Here is a 23484-nt window from a genome sequence, read left to right on the forward strand (position 1 = left end):
CTTCTCTGATGTGTCAGTTGTGGTCATTTCATCAAGTATTTATTAATCACTTTTTATGTGCCAGGCTCTTTCCTAAGTGCTGGGGCTACAAAAGATACAAATGAATAAGGCTCAGATACACCCTTCCAAGGAAGTCTCAGATTAGAAATAAATACATTATAACACCTGTGCAGAATTAGAATTATATAAGTAGCATAGAAGAATACCTGAATATCTCTATAAGAGGGTCAAGAAGGATTTCCAATATACGGTGGTGTCCAGGATGGGTTTTGAGAGATGCATCAGAGTTTACTAAGAAGGCAAGTGGGAAGAAAAGGGCATTGAAGGCAAATGAAAGAGTATGTGCTAAGACAGTGCTTCTAAAATTTTAATACGCATACAAATTACCTGTGGCTCTTATTAAAATGCAGATCCTGATTCAATGGGGGGGGGAGGCATAATACTCTGCATTCTAAGGAACCCCCAGGCGATGTTAATGCTGTTAGTTCATGGACCGCGCTGGAAAAGCAAGGTTCAAAGGAACAGATGTGTAAAAAAATCATGTTACATTTGGGAAACTTTAAGTTTGCTCTGCTGGTAAATAAAATACCAAAGATTTGAGAAGATTGTCATGAAGGAGCTACATTGGGTATTAGCTGATGTCACTGAAATGGCATCCAAATCATAAGTGAATCCAGTTGATGGACAATAGGTGGAAAGCAAGGTAGCAAGAAAGTGTTCAGAAACCCGTAAGGGATCGAAGGTGCTGCTTTTTCTCTGCTAAAATGAGGCAGTGTTTCAATCATGACTCCCTATAGCTCTGAGTCTGCGGTAGACCATCTAAAAACACAAGGACATGAGGGAAGACACCAAATGTTTATCACCAACATTTCGGCTGGCAGATTCCTATTGGTATAGCCATACAACCACCATATCTATCTATCTATCTATCTATCTATCTATCTATCTAATCATCTTAAATTGTAGCAACAAGTATACTGAAGAGACCTACGAATAAGACAAATGTGACTTACATATAAAACAATTAATAAAAATATGTCCAAGGGAGGGGCTTTTTTCTTGCCTCAGAGAGCATCAGAAAACTACAGCTCTCACTTTGTCAAGTTCTTATTTTGTATCCGTGGGATTCACTGAAGAGCCAGCCTCTCTAGAATCCATTGTGTTTTCTAATTCTCTCCATCTAGTTTTGTCAATGGATTTCCCCTTGAAGGCAGAGTAGTTCCAGAGAGCAAGAAGCAATTGTGTGTCAAGGAATACCATGGATATATAGAATTTGAAATCCTTAAGCTGGTAGTTCAGAGAGTTTCCTATAGTAGATATTCAATAAGTACTTCATTGAATGATTGATTGATTGGTTGATAAAACATTTAACTGCTTGCCACTCAAAGTGTGGTCTGGGGACCAGCAGCATCAACATCCCCTAAGAGCTTGTTAGAAATACAGCATCTCAGGCTCTACCCAGATGGACTAAAAGAATCCATGATCTAGCCAGATGCTCAGGAGTTTCTTTTTTTTTTTAATTTATTTATTTTATTTATTTATTTTTTGCTGTGTTGAGTTTTTGTTGCTGTGCACGGGCTTTCTCTAGTTGCAGCGAGCAGGGGCTACTCTTCGTTGTGGTGCCCGTGCTTCTCATTGTGGTGTCTTCCCTTGTTGCAGAGCATGGGCTCTAGGCACACGGGCTTCAGTAGTTGTGACGGGTAGCCTCAGTAGTTGTGGCACATGGGCTCTAGAGCACAGGCTCAGTAGTTGTGGTGCATGGGCTTAGTTGCTCCACGGCATGTGGGATCTTCCCGGACCAGGGAGCGAACATGTGTTCCCTGCATTGGCAGGTGGGTTCTTAACCACTGCACTACCAGGGAAGTCCCCTCAGGAGTTTCTTATACATACTAATGTTTTAGCCCTATCTAGCATCTTGTTAAATCATATCCTACTTATTTCAAGGAAACAGTTCTAGAAGGGAGAGGAAAGTACCAAGCTCTGTCAGGTTCTTACATTAACTCATGTAACCTTCACACATCTCTATAAGGTAGGTGTTGATGTTAGAGGATGAAGCTATGACTCATAGAGGCAAAAAGTATCTTTCTCAAGATCACGTATTTAATAATTGGCAGAGCCAGGATTTGAATTTGGAGTTGACTCCAAAACTGAGGTGTTTTTATCCCCACCTGACTTCCTCCCTGCTGAAGTAGGAAAGCACCAGGCTTTCTACAGTGGGCCATGTCCATTTCAAAGTCATTGAATTAAGAGTCAGTAGCATTTGTTATAAATTCCAGGGGATCTTTCAGTTCGTGTTTGGGGGCTCAGAGTCAATTAATTTTTGTTACCTTTGACCTGTGAAAAATCTTTATGCCTGCTCCAAATAACTCAAATCTCATTGAATCCAAGAAAAATGGACTTTATTTTATTAAAGATGAAAATTCTTGGTCTTCAATTAATTTTAAGATGTAGTTGGACTTGTCCCTGTGGCTGATGCTCTAAACCTCTCAGGAGTGTGCTTTGGGCAGATGTGAAAATTGTCATCTGAAAACGATCCAGCATAATGACCAGCCCACTTACCACAAAACCAAGAACACAGAAGTTGTAGGTTTCCACTCTGTTTCAGACACCTGCCTTCCTATGAGGCCAATTCATTGTGGTGGTAGGAATCCTCTTCAAAGAGAAGGGCATGTTTCTTCATACTCATCCACTTTGTACCTTTGACATTCTCCTGATTGGTTATCTCCTTGGATTTTATTTTGAACCCTAGTTTTACTCAGCTGGGGTTTGTTGGCATCAACAAGACTGAAACGCAGATTCAAGGCCATCTATTTACTTGTCCTGCTGAGCTGAAAGTTACATGGGATTATTTCCCAAGTCAATTCTTAAATTTGGGCTCTGGTCAGTTATGAAGTGTGTCTCCTGATAGCCTCCTCTGTTTGCCTGATAGTTTGTTTTAGGAGGTCTTTCACATTTGCTACCTAATTTGGGCCTCTCAATATCTCCATGAGAGGGAGGAAGTTTTATGCCTAGATGAGTTAGGCAGATGCCTAAATGGGTCATTTTGAGTGCACTGAGGGACTCCAGTCTCCACATCATTCTTCCCACCTGGGTTCTTCAGTGGCTGAAAATCCATTCTTTTGAGTTACAATTGCTGCATGATACAGTGGAAAAACATGGGTTTTGAATTCATAGAAGGTGGGATTTGAATCATGATCTGGTTACCTTCTGAGCTATATAACCTTGGGCAGGTCACCTGACCTCAGTCTCTTCTGAAACCAGAAATACCTTCTTCGGAGGGTGCAGCCATGAAATGGGGGAGCATATCTAGTGTTATGCTTGCCTTTCTCATTCCCATGGTCTATTTATTAGGGTATCACACATTCACACTTGGTTATTAGTAACTAACTAGGCCCAATTTCCTTCTTGACAGAGGGACCTGGAGTAACAGAAGCTTCCAGCTCCTGGAGGAGGGAGAGGAAGGGCTGGTGAGAGGCAGGGCAAGTCCCAGAGGGGGATCTTAGAGATCTAAAGACCACCTTGCCTGAGTCCAACCTTGAAGAGAACCATGGCCTTGCCCACTTCCAAGATGAGGAAAAAGAAACCGAGGAAGTTAAAGGACTTCCTCAAGGTCATCTAGCAGCCCCTCCTGGAACTTTGGCATCATTCAGTGAGCCCTCTCTGTAGGACCCTGGAGGTTTGTCAGTACCTGGGGAATTACCTATAAGAGTGCAAGGAAGTGCATTTGCACTGATGACCCAAAAGCCAGCCAATGGGGGTCTCTTTACTTTAGCTTATACTGAGCCCCTATCATCCTCAATGCCAGGCCTTAGGTTCTGGGAATCAGGTCCCAAAGACTTCCTTTTCCTTTCCCATAGATTTTCGAGACATGGGCTGGGGAGCATGGACTGGTTCTCTAGAACACAAGGGAGCCACCTCTCTTGGTCATTTCAAAGATGGTCTTAAGCCTGACCTTTCTCCTTCAATGTGATTTCCTTTCTAGAATGAATGAAGAACAAATAGCTACCGTCTGTCTGTCGGTTCTAAGGGCTCTTTCCTACCTGCACAACCAAGGAGTGATTCACAGGGACATAAAGAGTGACTCCATCCTGCTGACAAGTGATGGCCGGGTAAGATTTTCATGTTGGATCCCTCCCTGGTTTACCTTGTCATTTCACCTGTTACAGGTATTATATTCCTAAGAACACTTTCTCATAATTCTAATTTTCCTTAGTCGCAAGTCACCCACTCCCCTTCCCAGGAGGCTTTTGAAAAAGAAATTACCATCCTCTGTGTCATCCTGTCATTTAGAACTATCTGTGAGCTGAATTTGACAGATAATTTTCTGCCTTAACAGTAAGTGCAGGAAGTAATAGAAACTATAGAAATTTCTTTTATTTTTCTGCCACATTCTTATTTTCATTGGTGGAGAGAAAATGACTTTTCTAGGACTGTGTCCACTCTGTTCATGTGACTACGCATGTCTGCAGTATCTCTCAGAGTCCCTGCAGGAAACAGATGACAAATTCCAGTGCTTTGAGGAGAGTTTAATAAAGGTGTGGGCAGATGAGATGTAGAAAAGCCAAAAGGAACTGTCATGAGGACAAGCATAGGTCTCTAGAATGGAACACCACTCTTATGACCCCATGACCAAAGAGGTGAGGTGCAAAACTAGTTACTGGAATCTTGAAATAGAGATTGTTGTGTGAAGAGGGCTGCCTGGCAGGAGCTCTGATCTTCAGTGGAAACCAGACCATAGTGAACCTGTTGGATGGGATCTGGGCCAATAAGTACCCGAACCTCACTCTGCTCCTTCCTTCCAGTCTCCTACTGGTGCTCCCCATTGACTGAGTCCAATCAGAAGTCATCAATGGTCAATATAGATTGGCCTCCCAGGGCTCAGGGCTCCCAGATCTGAAAGGACAAACAGAAGATATCCATCACACTAGTGTATCCCCAGGCCCAGATACCTGCATTTCCCATCATTGCAGCCTGCTCAGGGGATTCACTTGAAACTCATCAGACACACCAGATAGAATACAACAGCCAAGGAATGCATGAGTTGACATTGCCAGGAAGGCTTAGTTAGATGGAAGAGTTTTGAAGCATAGATTTTTTTTTCCCTATTTAGACCCTTTTAATCTCCTGACTCTCCCAGCGATGTAATAGCCTTGTGATGAGTGGAGCCAGCTGTCCCTTTAATGCACCTGTCTTTTACCACCTAGTATCCTCAGTCACGTGGAAAACGTTCATGTCACATCAGAATTTGCCCAGGAATGATCAGAGGGCAACCAGAAGAAACTACCCAAGAACTTTGGCTTTTCTTCTTTTATTTTAAAAAGATTGTCAATTTTATTGTGGAAAATTCAGCAAATTCAGAAAAGTATAAAGAATAAAATAAAAATCACCCATGGGGCTTCCCTGGTGGCACAGTGGTTGAGAGTCTGCCTGCTAATGCAGGGGACACAGGTTCGAGCCCTGGTCTGGGAGGATCCCACATGGTGCGGAGCAACTAGGCTCGTGAGCCACAACTACTAAGCATGCGCGTCTGGAGCCTGTGCTCCGCAACAAGAGAGGCCGCGAGAGTGAGAGGCCCGCGCACCGCGATGAAGAGTGGCCCCCGCTCGCCACAACTAGAGAAAGCCCTCGCACAACCAACTTAGTATTATGTTTAATGGGCAGTTTTAAGTCCTGCTTTCTGCATTACTCTGGCTGAACTTTTTTTTAAGAGCGTACAGGAGTATGTATCAGTCAGTTTTTGCTACACAACAAACCACTCAATACTTAGTGGCTTAAACCCAGAACCATTTATTTGCTCACAATTCTGTGAGTCGACTTTTGCACTGACCTCAGCTGGGACAGCTTACCTCTGCTCCACGTGACATCAGCTGAGCTCACTCTTGCATTTGTGGTCAGTTTGGGGTTGACAGCCTCACTAATTAGCCTGGTGGTTGGCTGGATCTCAGCAGTGGTAGTAGAGGTAACTGGGCCTAGATGCAAGGGGTGGGGAAATAACACCATAAACACCATTGCCTCTTGATGGGAGAAGATGCAAAGTTGCATCCAAAGGCATGTGGATACAGAGAGGGCAAGACCATGTGGCCATTTTGCAGCATCTCCCATAGAGCAGGGGAGCTATAGGAAAAGGGCTAGAACTCTCTCCTGGCCTGACTCAGAAAAGCACCAGGGCAAGGTCCCATGGCCTCAGAACTGAGCATTGCTGAGCATTGAACTGGTCCACACATTGGCTCTGGGGACTGGATCTTACAGGAAAAAAAAATCAGGACAGTTTCTGCCAGGCTTTCTTTCCTTGCTTTTAGAGATTGCGGGTGTAGGCTCACCCTTGTTGTGAGTACCTGTCGGATGTCAAAATCAGATGTGAGACAAAGACAGTTTATTATTTAATTAGCTTACTTAAAGATCTCCCCTCCCCACAATATATGAAAGGCTAGATCATTCAGTGTCACTCTTGAGGGCAGAATCTCTGTTTCAAACATTTCTTTAGTTTCCACGCACCCAGCAGAGCTCACAGGGACTGGCACATCCTCAGTGCTTTCAGTCTGAATGGTTTGTTCACTCACTCATCCAATAAATATGAGCTAAACGTCATTCTGTGCCAGGTCAGTGCTAGGTCCTAAGGATGAATAAAGCAAAATCACTAATTTCATTCAGTTTATTTGGAGAATGGGAGTGTGATAATCAACAAATTGATAAACATACAAATAAAATCACCACCAGATTGCAGGGTGGTACATTCTAAGTTTTCTATGATTAATTAACTTAAGTAGACTAAAGAAGGTGGAGGGTGGAGAGTAGAGGGTCTGTAGAGGCCGGTCAGAGAAGGCCCCTCCGCAGTGGGGTGGTGACAGCAGAGACACGTGAGGGGCGGGGCCTGTGGCCTTCAGGGATGAGAGTGTTCCAGGAAGAAGGAACACAGCATGTGGAGAGGAGCCTGACTCTCAACCACGTTGGCCAGGGTGAGCTCATCCAGATTTAAGAGCAAGGTGCCATACTGACTCCAGTTTCTATAGAGAAAGGAAACTTTTTTCCTTAAAAAACAGAACAGAGATGGAGTGTGACTACTCCAAGAAAAGGCTGAGAGTACAATTTATACTAATCTATTGGAGCTTTTATAGCATTCTATAGTACAGAAGACATATTCATTTATTATCATAACAAATCACCTTAGGTCTTAAGTCAAAAGTTATTTTCACATTCTCACATGACTGAGAGTTGGCTGGGCTCAGCCAGCCAGTACTGCTCTGACTTGTTAGATGGTGCATCTAGAAATCTTCCTCAGGCATATGTCAGGAATGTAGTGCTGACTGTTGGCTGGATGCTGAGCTGGAACTTTCCACCAGAACACCTACCATGTGACCTTCCTTACTGCGTGGAGGCTGGATTCCATGAGTGAGTGTCTCAAGAAAACAGGGTAGAAGTATGGCATTTTTATGACCTCAAAGTCACATAGTGTCACTTTTACCATGATCACAGCCCTTCCAGATTCAGCGGGAAGGAACATGAAACTCTCCTGAGTGGGAGGAGAATTGAATCATATGTCAAGAAGATCTCAGGGGCTGGACAGTATTGTTGTTGGCATTTTTGGAAATATTGTCTGTCACACAAGGTGTGCTGTTGGGAGATGTTCAACGTCATCAGCCCTTAGAGAAATGCAAATTGAAACTATGAGATATCGTTACACATCTATAAGAATGGCTAAAATGAAAAATAGTAATAACACCACTAATTCATACAATGCTGGTGCGAATGTAAAATGTAGAGCCACTCTTAAAAAATGGTTAGGTAGTTCCTTTCAAAACTGAAAATGGACTTACCATGTGACAAGCATTCTCACTCTTAGGCATATATTCCAGAGCAATGGAAACTTATTTCCACACATAAACTTGCACACAAATGTTTATGGCAGTTTTATTCATCATAGCCCCAAACTAGAAAATACCTAAATGTCCTCCAGAGGGTAAATGATTAAATAAACTATGGTGTATATATACCAAGGAATACTACCCAGACCAAAAAAAAAAAAAAATGAATGAGTGACACATGCAAGAACTTGGATGAACCTCAAGGAAATTATGCTGAGTGAAAAAAAAGTCAACCTCAAAAGGATACACACTGCATAATTCCATTTATGTAACATTTATGAAATAACGTAATTATAGAGATGTACAGCATATTAGTGGTTGCCAGGGGTTAGGGATTGGAATTGTGTGGCTATAAAGGGGTAGCACCATCACCTTATGGTGATGGTACAGTCGCATATCTTTATTTGTGACAGTGGTTGTGCAAGACTACAATGTGATAAAATTGTAGAGTACACACACATATACACATATACACACTACATACACAAATGAGTTCATGTATAACTGATGAAATCTGAGTGAGCTCTATGGACTGTACCAACATCAATTTCTTGGTGTTGATATTGAGCTACAGTGCATAAGATGCTAATGTATCGGGAGGACTGGGTGCACATTTCTTTGTAACCTCCTATGAGCCTATATATAGTATTTCAAAATAAAATATATATATTTTTAAACAGTGAATTGCTCAGGTTTAAAAGGATAAGTCCTTTCTGGCCTCTTCAAAGACTACAAGGGAAATTTTTTGTTATCAACTGAAAAGAAATCGTTCACTCTTTGTCCATGATAGAAATAATACCTAGTGAGTCACTAATTTGTATTAAGCAGAGGTGTTTAAGGAGTGGTGTTTGGGGTTTGAAAGGGAAAATAAATAACATGTCATAGAGTGGTTTCAAGAATTACATGAAGTAATTAGTATAAAACCATAAGAGGTAAACCAGGTGCACGGTAGATGCTCAGAATGAAGGCAATCCCCCTGCCCTTGCAATTAAGGATTGAGTAAATTCCTCCACGATTTTTCCTTGGCCTGGGGCTTGCACTTAAGAGATGATACTTAGGGGCCACTAGGCAGTGCGTGACTAACTTTTATCAAATTCATTGGCTGAAATGGAATTCAAACCCATGACCTCTTAAGCCCAATGCAGCTATTAAAAAGAGGCATTTACAAGTAATCTTTATGGTTTTTCTTTTTACTGTAAATTGGTTGCCACACTTTACAAATTAGATTTCACATAAAATTTCAGATTCCTGTCTCCCTTGAAAAAAATCAAAGTGTCTGGCAACACTGTGCTTGACTTCACACACGGCAGTAATGGAGGTGGTGTGATGAGGGTGCAAATCTTGCTGGTGCCCCACCCTTATCTTCCCATTTCAGTGCTCGCTAACTCCACCTCCAAATGCCACCACCTGCATCTCTTTGCCTGGGGACTTCTCTGGCTACTGTAGTCTGCTTTTGCAGAACAAAGCAGCCTAGAAATTCCAGGAAATTAACATTCATGCTTCCCAGGAGCAGCCCTGAAAAAGTGATGGGAGTTGGTGTATAAATACCCCAGCTCTCTTGCCCTTGGATGGAATAGCTCTGAGGCACATGTTCTACACAGTCTCCCAGATGTCCTCAGCAGGATTAAGCTCTAGTTCCCATGGTGGTAACTTCCTTGCTGATTAACCCTTGACTGACTGCCTGCCCTTCCCTGTTATACTTCCCCATTTCACTGGTAGTGTTTCCTGTATCTCCCCAATAAATGACTTACACTGAATCCTTGTCTCAGCATTTTCTTCTGGGAGAGGGGGGCCCAAACTAACATAGCACCCAGAAATAAGAAATATGTTTGTGCCCTTTCTCCCACAGGATTTGAAGGGAGGGTTAAAGGACAAATAAGGGGCCATAGACGGGCAACCAGAGCCTATGAGTGTTCCACACCTTCTCTACTGGGCCCCTGACAATCAGCTGGAAGTTAGTGTCTCCTTACCAGGGGTGTGTGTCCCTAGTTTTCCATTGTCTCCACTGGCTCATTTAATTCATTGGTATTATTGGATTGGCCAAAAAGTTCATTCGGGTTTTTCCATTAGATGTTACGGGAAAACCTGAGCAGAATTTTGGCCAACCCAATATTTTCCTGGCTCCTTTAGCCATTTGAATTTTGTTGTCTCTCAAATTGCTAGAATTTTACAATTAGAGGAAGACCTAAAGATTATCTCCCAGAAGCTCTTCTTAAATAGAGACTTGGGCATATTAAATAGCTTGCTTAAATTCATTCCCTTCAAGGAGTCTCTGAGATACACACAAACACTCCCTCCACAGAAGTTATTTCCTAATGCAGGGAACACAGCATGAAAAGTCAGGAGACCCCAGGGTTGAGTTTACTGCTAAAACTGTCACATAGTCTTGGGCAAGTTCCTACCGCTCTCTGTGCTGTGCCAAGTGGCAGAGGGGCTGGCTGAGGCCTCTAAGCCATTCCAGCTCAGCCACTATGATGCCTTCCCTCTCCTCTCGGGTTTGGCTGCTGAAGAAGTGGGTCTTCAGCTGGAGGCACCATCATCAGTCTGACCCCTTCTATTACCTCGGTTCCTTTGTCCCTGGGTCATTGCTCTTCTTAAAACAAGTTCTCAGATTTTAGTGAGCATCACAACCCCTGGAGACCTTGGCAAAAAACAGATTCCTGGGCCCTTCTCTCAGAGATTCTGATTCAGTCAGGCTGGATGTATCTCTGAGCAATTTCCAGCTGATGATACACACTTGAGTACCATTGCCTTATAGGAAGAACCCAGGAACCAGGCACAAAAGCAGCCATATTTCTGCCTTAGCAAAAATCTGGAGCAGATGCAAGAATTCTTTACAGCATACGCAATTTACAAAATGAGGGTTTTATATTTTATTTTAAACCTGTAGCTATCTTGTGGGTAGATTCTCTTTTGCTCCTCCTCTTGCAAATTTTTGTGGGCCCCCTTACTCCTAGCTGGGATGCATTGAGATGGGTAAGATCTCAGGTTTAAGTAGCAGCTTTGTCTGACCTCTGAGCTCTAGTTCCTTGTCTGGCCCCTGTGGAACCAGCTACATCTCCTCTTAGGGGGCGGGCAACATGCTTGCTTCAGTTCTCTTAGCCTAACTGCATTATGAGACAAAGGTGGTTTCCTAAGTACCCACGTTGTACAATCCTATCTAAAATAAGGCTCAGATTAAAGTCTATGTGATTTGCTTTTGTGTGTGTGTGTGTGTGTGTGTGTGTGTGTGATTTGCTTTTAATAACTGCCTACAATGCTTTATTATACTCATTACCTGAGTTCTTATTATCTACTTGCAGATTTATTTGGACGAATGTTGTGTGCTGTTCTTTTAGAAAATTGTCTCTTTTATGTACTTGGATGAGTAAAAAAATCATGCAAAAGCACTTATACTCCTACAACAGAAGAACAGGCCTGGCTTCCAAGTGTTGAGTTTCAATTTCTCATCTTATATTTTGTCAGGGAGATAATTATTAGTCTGTCAGGTTTGGTATCTTTTTTTTAATGTCTGGAAAAAGAGAGCCACACTAGAGGCTTTAAAATTAAAGCCAGTTGAAATTAAAACTGCCAATACCAAAATGCTGATACATTCACCTCCTGAATCATTCAGGTTCCTTCATTTTACAGGTAAACAAAATATATTGGCAAAATTGTTCCTCCTTTACTATCTGTGTCATAGGGTTGCAAACTTACTCAGGCTTGAACTTTGGAAATAACCACACACACACACACACACACACACACACACACACACACACATAACCTCGACTTCTTCAGAAAACCCCACTGACTAGAATTTTTTTAAAACTCTATTTTAATTCAGTCTATTAAATTTAGTCTGCTTAAATAATTTAAACATTGTCTACCAGAATTCAGTCACATTATTGTAAGGTTAAACTGATACCTTTAAACCCTCAGTCTTTCAGGTTTGGCCACCACATGCTCCTTCTTTCCACCTCCCACCCCCATCTTCCTCAGGATGGAGACAAATGTGGGTTATGGGACCTCCGGGTGAAGGAGATACGATCCATCTTCTTGTTCCTCGCTGGTCCCTGCCTTGGCGTGACAGCCTCTTCTGCTACCTGGACTCGTGACCAGTGAGCATTAGCTGGTCCCATCAGCTGCTGGTCTTTTCAGGAAGAGGCTTCTCTGCAGTATTTTATTCCAGCCTCTTTCCTCAAGTCTTGAAAGCTATCCTTGAGACTGCCTCTCATGTCAACCATAGACTTGTGCCTGGCACTTCCCTGTTCCTTCACTGAGATTTGGAGGAGCTTCGGGAGCCCTGCATACCACACAAAGGCCATGGAAGCCAGTAGCATTGCCTCAAGTTCATTTCCACCCACTCTGTTGTGCCATCTCTCCATGGAGGCCATGTTGGGCATAGCTGGAGCTGCTGTGCAGCTAGTATTCACCAGTGTATCTATACCCATTGTTAAAATGTTGCAATATTCTCATGCTTGTTGGTTAATAGCCACTGTTTCCAGTCATTGGAGTATTATCCCCCATGACCCCAGCCCTTTACCAGGACGCCCCTTGCCTCATTAAGGATGGTAGTGCCCACAGGATAACTCCAGAACAAAGCTCAACTTTATGTCTAGATTCTGACTGGTCTAGATGAATCTGGTTATTAAATATTTTTAATATTACCTCTGAACACAGATGCATGTGGCTCCTCTCCCTTATTTGTGTGGGGATGTATGCTACTTAGATATTTCTGAAGCACACCACCATCTGCTCGGGGTGGTAGGAAATGGTGTATAATAAAGAGTTGGGGCCTGACATAAGTTACTGCTCTTTGTCCTCTTCTGCAAATAATCCTTGGCTAAAAGTGATGGACTGTAGGGCTTTCACTTCTCAGAATTGTAGACGCCTTTTACAATAGGGCAGCAAGGATTATGGACCAGCTACCATGGCCATAGGGCACTCTTCTTTCTTTTTTAATGGATTATTCTTTTCTTTTTTTGGCTGCGTCTTGCAGCTTGTGGGATCTTAGTTCCCCAACCAGGGATTGAACCCGGGCCCCAGCAGTTAAGGAGCCAAACCCTAACCACTGGACTGCCAGGGAATTCCCAGGGCAGTCTTCTTTATACCACATGGAAATTCTGTGATCTGACACATCTGGGCTTGATTCTTGATATCAAAGCAATTGAGAAAAATCATATCTCTGTTAAACCATCTTTCTCTAGCATTCCATCTGGTACAATCCGAATTGAAGGAGTCCCATCCCAAACCACACCCCACTAGTCTTGGCCTGATTAGAGAGCAGATCATGAACAAGGAAATGGAAAAAGAAAAAATAATAATTTCCAAAACATTACCTCCATTTCATCTGTGTTACAACTTGTATTCTAGAAACAGTTGTCTTCAGTAAGTCAATGATGGCTTCAGAAGGAGCACCAATGTGTTTTCTATCACGTGACCTGTTGTCCCATGTATGTATGTATATATATGTCAATATCAGATAATATCAATCTAGTAGCATGAGGTTTTTGATTATCTACTGTTTTCTCAGCTCTTAAGGAGAACAGCGAGGCTTCATAATTAAAAGGCAGAGCTATTGCCCCTGAGCAATGTCATTTCTAGCTGAGGGAAAAACTCAGCATCAGAAAACAGTTCAAGATTAAAAGAATGCTAAATTCTCTCAAATTTGGTGAGGGGAGAGATCAATATAGCCTCCTGAGAAAAATTCTGGAGGAAGTGAGAAGTGATCAGGACCTTGAACTATCCTTAAGAATTGAATATGCTTCCCAACTAAGATTAGGAAAAAGGCAAAGATATCCCCTCTTACCACTCCTTTGCAACATCATACTAGAAGTACTAGCTAATGCAATAAAACAAGAGAAGGAATAAAAGGTATACATACTGGGAAATAAAAAATAAAACTATCTTTTGTTACAGGTGACATGATCATGTATTCAGAAAATCTGAATGAACAAGAAAATCTAGAGCTAATAAGTGATTATAACACGGTTGTAGGATATCTAGTTAATATACAAAAGTCAATCACTTTTCTATGTACCGGCAATACAAGTGGAATTTGAAATTAAAAACACAATGCCATTTACATTATCACCCTCCAAAACTAGATACTTAGGTATAAATCAAGCAAAATATGTACTACATCTATATGAGAAAAACTATGAAACTCAGATGAATAAAATTTAAAAAACCTAAATAAATGGAGAGGTATTACATTGGATAGGAAGAACTCAGTATTGTCAAGATGTTACTTCTTCCCAACTTGATCTATAGATTTAATGCAATCTCAGTCAAAATCTCAGCGAGTTATTTTGTAGATATCGACAAATTGATTCTAAAGTTTATATGGAGAGGCAAAAGACCAACATAATCGTCAACACATATTGAAGAAGAAGAAGAACAAAGTGCAACACTGACACTACCTAACTTTGGGACTTTTTGAGACAGTGTGGTATTAGCAAAGAATTGACAAATAGACCAATGAAACAGAATAGAGAGCCCAGAAGTAGACCCACATAAATAGAGTCAACCGATCTTTGACAAGGGAGAAAAGGCAGTAAAATGGAGCAAAGGTGGTCTTTTCAACAAGTGGTATTGGAATAACTGGACATCCACATGCCAAAAAAATGAATCTAGACACAGACTGTATACCCTTCACAAATATTAACTCCATGTGGAGTTAAAAAGAGTATCTAGCAAGAGCACCTAAAAAGGGAAGAGGTGAGAGTTGGGACCAAAACTCCTGGAAGCCCCAGTATTTAAGTTGTGGGCAGCAGAGATAGAGCCAGAAAAAAAGGTTGAAAAAAGTTCAGAGAGGTATCAAGAGAATCAAGGGAGAATTTGTGCCTTAGAGACTATACCTTTGATCTATGGAAATTTTAACATCAAATGGCCATTCTGAACCATTGCCAAACAATGCCTGAATCATTGATTTTGCTTTGTTTTGTTTTGTTTTCATTTAATGTATTCTGTCATCACCAATAATCCTAAGTGGCAATCCTTTTCAGTGAGGCTATCTGAAGTTCAGACCAGGTCACCATGAACGGAATCAAGCCTCCCAGAAATAAACTGAATCCTGGTCACCTAGAATATATAAACTGGCAGGGTGCCTGAGGGTGCAGTATGTTCTTAAGAGTATTCTTAAAGGCTTCGGGCAAGAAATTTCAGGGTGTTTTTTCTTTTTGATGACCTCTAACGTAAATAACATATATGTATATTGGGTAATTAAGATGACCACCTTGTACCCCTGGTAACTAATTGTTCACATCCAGTTTCTATGCCCACATTTCCACTTGCATTGATATTCACATTGGCAACTTCAATTGTCCTGAGAAAAGGAGGAAAACCAAAAGAAAAGGGGAGCCAGTACTTAAAGTGATATCTCAGCATCCTTTATAAATGGGGTCTTGCAATAATTCAAACATAGAAATGAGGTTGGTTATTTGAATCATCTCATGGTACTTAGAAATCTAAATGTCTTCGGTGCAAAAAAACCCCTAAATTGCAGCAGTTTGTACAAAACTCGTGTTGAGAATAGCAGTTTACTTACACTAAAGCATCATCTCTTACATTAAATGAAAGTAGTAGGTTTGAATTTTAATGAATTTGTTTCGGGTGTATTGTAAATTTTGGGGTTTCATAATTTTATAAAAGATAGCAGCAGCAGGAGTTAAACATTTGCAAATCAATCCTGCTGGAGCCATAAGAGGTTTTTTCACTAAAATGGATTGTACCTTTCCAATAAAAGGGTCTGATAGCCCGTTCTCTGGTATTTTCAAGGCCTGTTAACAAGAGATGGTGGTTTGTTTTGAATTTGAAACTCTTTCTATATTTCTATATCTCGAAGCCAGTATTTTTTTTAAATTTATTGAAGCATAGTTGATTTGCAATGTTGTGTTAGTTTCTGGTGTACAGCAAAGTGATTCGGTTATACATATATATAAGAGTTTGCATCTGCTAATCCCAAACTCCCAGTCCATCCCTCTCCCACCCCACCTCCACTCCCACTTGGCAACCACCAGTCTGTTCCCTATGTCTGTGAGTCTGTTTCCTATGTCTGTGAGTCTGTTTCTGTTTCTAAGATAAGTTCATTTGTGTCATAGTTTAGATTCCACACATAAGTGATATTGTATGGTATCTGTCCTTCTCTTTCTGACTTTCTTCACTTAGTATGATAATCTGTAGGTCCATCCATGTTGCTGCAAACGTCAGAGCCATTATTTTTATATTGTTAGTTTGTTGCATTCCTTTCCTTTTCAGATAAAGTTGTCTGACTTTGGTTTCTGTGCTCAAGTTTCCAAAGAGGTGCCAAAGAGGAAATCACTGGTTGGCACACCCTACTGGATGGCACCTGAGGTGATTTCTAGGCTGCCTTATGGGACAGAGGTAAGGGAGTGATGGTCATTGTTGGGGAGTGGCAGGGTCTGGTTAGGCTCTGGGATGCAGGGGTTCTGAGATCGTTAATGACCATAGGAGATCAGGGTAATGACTTTTAACTCCACATTTGATCCCCATTCACTAGGCTTGTCACAGAGTAGGTTGTGGAAGAAGGGAGACTGGCCATCCCTGGGATATTGCCACAACATTGATCCAGGAGCGTACTTAGGTCCCAAGTTGACAGTGGGAGAGAGTCACTCAAACTAATATCAGGGCCAAGCATGCACAAAGCGAGAAAATGCAACCTGAAAAGTGGCCGGAGACACACAGATGAGTAGGTGTGATGATTCAAAGGATAGAACGTCAGAGAAAGCTCCACAGGATTGGGGTTAATATTTGGATGAGAAATAATGTTTTGCTATAGGAAAAATCATACACGAATATTGCAACATATTTTAAAATATGGCAAAATGATTGTTTCCTCTGAAAAGAAAATAATCACTCATAATCTATCTTTTAATTGTTTTTTGTTTTTTTAATCAAAAAAATTTTGATCTTTTTTTATTGAATGAAAGATTCTTTAAATTCTACAGTGCTTTATAATTTTTTAAAGTTTCACACACATGGGCTTCCCTGGTGGCGCAGTGGTTGAGAGTCCGCCTGCCGATGCAGGGGACATGGGTTCGTGCCCTGGTCCGGGAAGATCCCACATGCCGTGGAGCGGCTGGGCCTGTGAGCCATGGCCGCTGAGCCTGTGTGTCCAGAGCCTGTGCTCCACAACGGGAGAGGCCACAACAGTGAGAGGTCCGCGTACCGCAAAAAAAAAAAAAAAAAAAGTTTCACACACATGATTTCATATAATTCTATAATAAACTTCCCTTTTAAAAAAAAATTCTCTATCCCTGTATTGCCCTTCCTCCTTTCCCTCTCCCCACTGGTAACCACTAGTTTGTTCTCTGTGTCCATGAGTCTGCTTCTTTTTTGCTTTATTCACTAGTTTGTTGTAGTTTTTAGATTCCACAGATAAGTGATATCATACAGTATTTGTCTTTCTCTGTCTGACTTGTTTTCCTTAGCATAATGCCCTCCAAGTCCATCCATGTTGCTGCAAATGGCAAAATTTCATTCTTTTTTATGGCTGAGTAGTATTCCATTGTATATATACCACATCTTCTTTATCCATTTTTCTGTTGATGGACACTTAGATTGCTTCCATACCTGCTCATAATCTATTAAGGAACAAGGTTTGGATACATAAAACGAGGGACCAGAAGTGGAGGAGGGCCTTCTAGGGGGATAATAGTGTGAGGAGAAGCTCTGAGACACACACACACTACACACACATACACACAGAGGCAAGGAGCTCGTTTCGCCTGGGCTCACAGTGTTTCCACACATCATGGTGCAGACGGTGATCCTAAGAGAGGAGAAGACTGCAGGTGGTGGCACAGACCAGTGAGCAAAGGGGAGTGGCAGAAGTTCAGGCGGACTCTGCTCTCTTTCCCCAGTTTACTTGCCCTTGGATGAATAACTGTGGTCCCAAGAGCATCAATTCTCAGTGAAGGGCACTGTGCAGGTGAGAGCAGGAGTGTGAATAACTTATAAGAGGTGTAATGAGGCTGGGAGGGGGAGGCGACAGTGCCTGGGAATTTATAGCACGGCTGTGGCTCCTCCTTATCCTGACTTCCCATTCTTTACCCAGAAAGGATTGCTTGTTGTCTCTCCCTTTCTTTCCCTCCATTCCCTGAACATGGTTTTGTGCACACTGCTTCAAAGTGATAAAACACAAGGGAATGGGCTTCCCTGGTGGCACAGTGGTTGAGAGTCCGCCTGCTGATGCAGGGGACACGGGTTCATGCCCCGGTCCGGGAAGATCCCACATGCTGCGGAGTGGCTGGGCCCGTGAGCCATGGCCACTGAGCCTGTGCGTCTGGAGCCTGTGCTCCGCAGCGGGAGAGGCCACAGCAGTGAGAGGCCTGCGTACTGCTAAAAAAATAAAAATTATAAAGAAAACAAAGAAAAATAATATGGGGGCAAAGCACTATTTATAAAAATCAAATTAATAGAAGAATCAGGATATATTGTGCTATGCAATGTAGCTCTTTGGAATTTGTTATGAATATGCCAAAAACTTTTCTGATTTTCTTATGGTTTAAATGCAACTTTCCTCTCTGTTCATAACATAAAACCTGTAGACCATGAACCACCCAAGTTAAAAGGATTAGAAGAAAGTTCTAAACTTCAGTGTTAAGACATTTCACGTGTACCTAATTGTCAGAATCTTCATTGAAGTTGTATTTTAAAAGCAGACAAAGACCATTAGCAAACACTTGGTCACTCAACAATTCAGCCTATATATATGAATTGTATATTTTGAGGGGTTACAAATCCCATGTTAATTTATGAATGAGTATGAATCTATTGGTGTCCCTGACACATCCAACCTTTCAGAAGGTTCTCTTTGCCTGAGATAATCAGTGTGGTGTGCCTAACAGGTGGACATCTGGTCTCTCGGGATCATGGTGATAGAGATGATTGATGGCGAGCCCCCCTACTTCAATGAGCCGCCCCTCCAAGCCATGCGGCGGATCCGAGACAGTTTACCTCCAAGAGTGAAGGACCTGCACAAGGTGAGAAGCAGCAACCGTTGCTGAAGTTCAACATCATTCTTCGATTTTTCCGTCTCTCTGTAGTTTTAAAGACTGGCATATCGCATCCAGGAGTAGATCCTGGTTTATGCACATGGACTTTGGAATTCGAGTTGCTTGCATTCAGAGCTCTGCTATTCTTGTTCACTCGCTTGGGCAAGTGAGTCAGCCCCTCCATCTCTGAAGCTCATCTGTAAAATGGGGTACAGCTGCTCCTCTTTCATGTGGTTGGCTCTACTCTGCACTCCCTCCTTGAGAATCTATTGCATGCTGGGGACTGTTCTAATGGCCGGGATATAGCAGCTCAAAACCCCACATTTCCTGACTCTCATAGAGGTTGCATTCTATTTGGGGAAGCAGTTAATAAACCATACACAGATGGATGAATAAAATAATTTCAGAGAGTGGTACCTGCTATGAAGCGAATAGAACACTGTGATGTGATGGAAGGGGCCGGAGAGGGGTGTGGAAGCTAGTTCTGGCTGAGGGGTGAAAGAGGCCCTTTCAGGGGACTGGAGCCTGATTGGAAAGAAGGAGTAAGTTATGCAAAAAGATCTGGGAGAAAAATGTCCCAGGCAGAGGGAGGAACAGTGTGAAGACCCTCAGCCAGAGCAAAGTGGGCACGGGGAAAGGGTGAGGCATGTCAGAGGGTAGGCAGGGGCTAGATTGTGCAGGGCAAAGAGCAACATGTTTAAGGGACCAAGTAGGGCCTTTCCTGTTTTCCAAAGATTGTCAAGTAGGGCCAAGCTCAGAACATATGATACTAAGTCAAAGAACTGCCACTGTGGGGGCCACCAATGAGGGCAGAGCTTGCTGAGAGGTGCTGTCTCCACAGATCAACTCTATAAATGCTAACCCCTCCCATCCGCCTCCTGACAATAAGAGAGGGAGTGAGGCTGCCTTAGGTGAGAGGATAGTTTGTAATGGTTGCTTCTCCTCTTCCCTCACCCCTAAACCTTAGGGAAGAGCCCCAATAGAATCACTCCTAGAGGTTGTGTGGATCTGCCAAAAAGATGGGAGACTGCTTGAACTGAACAGGAGATTGAAATTTGTACTGCTTTGGACTGGGTTTAAATAATAAAAAGTGGCTAAAATAGTATGGTATCAAATAATCCCACACCCAGTACAAAGGAGCGTGATGTTCTTCAAAGTCACAGACGAGAGCAGCTTTCATCCTAATGGTCAAAAACTGGAAACCTTCCAAGGTTGTTTCCCAAAGGGATAAGTGATATGTGGGATGATTCAGCAGTGAATATTACACAGCAATGCAAAGGATACAGCTTTTGCCACCCACATCACAGATACATCTCACAGACACGATGTCGAGTGAAAGCAGCTAGAGAGAGAAGGGTTGACAGCCAATGACTCAATTTCTATAAAGGACAAAATCAGGTAAAAATTTATCTTATCAGAAGTCACGATAGTGGTGACCCTTTGCAGGGAGACAGTTATTGATTGGAAGGGGGCTGGAGGGAGAGATGTTCTATATTTTGATAGGAGTGGGGAATATATAGATGTAAATATGTGTTTTAAAAAAACTACTGTAGAACATAAACTTTTTATATGCTCGAATGTACGTAAGCTATACCTCAAAAAGTAAATTACACGAAATTAAAGGAAAAATGCTGTCTGTGTCAGATATCCTTAACAGAAGTTTGCTTCTCTTCAAGAAAGGGATTCCACAAAGCCTAGATGGTTTCAGTGGTTACACAGAAAACTCATTCCATGTTTACACCACTGTTCATCAAACATGTGTGGCCAGCACCTATACACAGTAGGCACTTCATAATAGCTTCTACTGTCACTATTTACCACTATTATTTTATTTATTAAATATTCTTTGTCATACCATCATTTACTCCTATTATTTCAGACTTGAAGAAGGTAAGGAAAACAGCATATGTTAAGAAAGGCAATTCCTGCTTTTGCTTCCATAACCTCTTTCTCCTCAACCTGACATTCTGGAATTTGAAGTTGTTGATAGAATGACTTTCCTGGGAATTCTCTGGGAACCCATTTTAGGGGAACTGGGTTGGGTGTCTGTGTTAGTCCTCAAGATGGTATCTTGCGTTTTCACAGGTTTCTTCAGTGCTCCGGGGATTCCTAGACCTGATGTTGGTGAGGGAACCCTCTCAAAGAGCCACAGCCCAGGAACTCCTCGGACATCCATTCTTGAAATTGGCAGGTCCGCCATCTTGCATTGTTCCCCTCATGAGACAATACAGGCATCACTGAGCAGAGGATTCATAGAGGTGACAAAGCTAGATGAGAACATGAGAATAATTCAGGAGAACATAAGGAAACCAGAGAACGTGTAACAGACCTGTATATTCCAGACCAGCTGATTGATGGGACGGTGTGTTGACCGGCAGGGTTTGGCAGACCAGGGCATCTTCTTGTGTCTTAAACAGGCATCTCTCCACTAACAGCTGGTGTGGTCATTTGGAACACGGCTTTAATAAGTCATTATTATATTTTTCAGCCTTTCATCCAGCAAATCAGAATGACTCAGTACAAACTCCGTTATGATATATCCTAGCCACTTGCAGGGTAACGCACAGGATTTTCTATATTGAAAGAATACTTTTCTGGCAAAAAATAGAAAGGATAACAAAAAGCACTTTTTCTTAATGGTAGCAGTGTAATGTATTTTGCAATGAATTTGTAATTTTTCTGTACAATAGTTTTGATAATTTATAGTACTTTGATGTCACGTAGCCATTGTATCGGTTGAAGTAATACCTGTTTACTAGCAAGAGTTTGAACAAAGTCTTTCCTACTTTTTTATCCCTTTCAGAGAACCAACAATTCTTTAGGAACTTTGAATACTGAATGACTCTCAATCACCGTCAGCTTTAGTAGAATATCTTTCTTATCTTAACAAGTGTCTTATGTAATGGAAGAAGACTTAAGAGTGATGGTGATGGGGGTGCACATTCCATTTATCCAGCCCAAAATAATACAGTACAATAAAATGTGAGCCACAGTATACCACCAAAAGTACTCCTTGGGAGAAAGCTAAATATTCTGAAAAATCACATTTTCCTTCACGCCTGTTAGTAGCAAACCATCTTTTGCACAGCAGGATGTTTCCCCTAGTACCCTCTCTTAAAGGGGTACGATGTCCCCTTGGGGCCAAATTTCCCCTCCAAGGAACAATTTTAGTGCTAGGATCATTTGATGTACTTGTAGGAGGCTGTGAGCTCCACGTCCTACCCCTCCGCCATCTTGATCCAACAACCCAGTGCTAGGATCATTTGGACTCCATTCCCCAAACTGAATGTTTCAAGAAGGCTGTGAGAATTCCAGTCTCACAAAGGGAAAAAAGAGAGAAGTGGGCAAGATGTTTGGTTTGGTTCGTTACTGTTTTTAAAACTCTGTGTGCTAGCACACCAAACTCTTGTCTGTAATTTACCTTCGTCGCTATTGTTTCTGTATCATACTGGAAGCCTGGATTCTAGGGAATGAATTAGGGAGCGGGGATTTTCCCGGGTGTGACCCGAATTCAGTTGTGACCATGTTCTGTGTTTCCGACATAGGAGAGTTGTACTGCTGACTAGATCTTCTTGACTGTTGATGAACACGAATGACTACTACAATACATTTTGTGTTGCTTGTTGGATGAATTTGCATGTTAACTGTAGGCCAATATAGATTTGCCTTTAAGACTCTGGAAAAGCTACATAGTCATCATGAGTTTCTATTACTTCTGCATCCAATGAAAGCCATTTTTTACCAAACTGGAAAACCAGAGGCTTTTCTGAATTTCACATACTGTAACAAATATGAATTTAAAATTGTGAAAATGCTCTGGTTGCTCTAAGCCTAATTAAGAATGTTTGTAATTAATAGGTTGCTAATTATTTATTAAAGTTAAAAAGGAAAAAAAAGGCATAAAATGACCTTCTACTGATTAGATTTTCAGTTTTTCCCTAAACTGGAAATGCCTCATTATAAATAGGATCTATAATTTTGTTTCATAAAACACAACAAATCAATGTTTTATGTAAAATATTAAAATATTAATATAAGTGTGTACGAATTAAAATAATCTAAATCCAGAAAATGGAAGTCCTAAAAGTTCATGGAACAGACTATATTCATTTAACCAGGACTATGTAGAAATAGAAAGGAAAGAAAAAAAATCTTTTCTTAACCAGAGAAAATATTAAAAACCATTGCAGAAAATAGTGGATTTTGGATTCCAAACATTTTCAACAGTGTAATAGAAATTTTTCTGTAATTTTCTTATCACTGCCTCTTTTTTAAAGTCTTCATTGAATTTACCAAAAGTTACTGTAGCTTAAAAGGTTGTGTGAGCACTAACTATTGGCAGAAACTGCACTTGCAAATAAAAATAAATGTTTGCCTTTTTCCCATCGTGTTATTGGAAACTCTGGTAATTTCCTGAATTTGCTTCTTGAATAACAAGAATGGTGTCTTTATGATCTTGAGGAATGCAAATAAGTTGCTATAAAATTATATGTAATATCATGTTGACATGAAGCAAAGATAAATATTCCCATCCCCACAGGTTATAAGCGGTGTAAGACTACGATGTAGATACCACTATTGAAAAAAAAATTAAATTCTGGAAGGCCAAATTCAAGGAAAGC

At 41.5% G+C, this 23484-nt stretch overlaps 1 protein-coding gene across 1 annotated transcript in view; it reads left to right on the forward strand.

Annotated features, from left to right (window-relative positions):
* PAK5 (p21 (RAC1) activated kinase 5) overlaps positions 1–23262 on the forward strand; it is a 99013-nt gene extending 75751 nt beyond the window's left edge. Inside the window, exons 5-8 of the mRNA XM_024764251.1 lie at positions 3983–4109; positions 16104–16229; positions 18716–18850; positions 20948–23262. Coding sequence (XP_024620019.1) covers positions 3983–4109; positions 16104–16229; positions 18716–18850; positions 20948–21103 — 544 coding nt within the window. The 3' untranslated portion in view covers positions 21104–23262. The remainder of the gene's footprint in view (positions 1–3982; positions 4110–16103; positions 16230–18715; positions 18851–20947) is intronic.
* The last annotated feature ends 222 nt before the right edge of the window (positions 23263–23484 follow it).

This window comes from Neophocaena asiaeorientalis, unplaced genomic scaffold (assembly GCF_003031525.2).
Source record: "Neophocaena asiaeorientalis asiaeorientalis breed wild unplaced genomic scaffold, Neophocaena_asiaeorientalis_V1.1 scaffold400, whole genome shotgun sequence".
Lineage (NCBI taxonomy): Eukaryota > Metazoa > Chordata > Mammalia > Artiodactyla > Phocoenidae > Neophocaena > Neophocaena asiaeorientalis.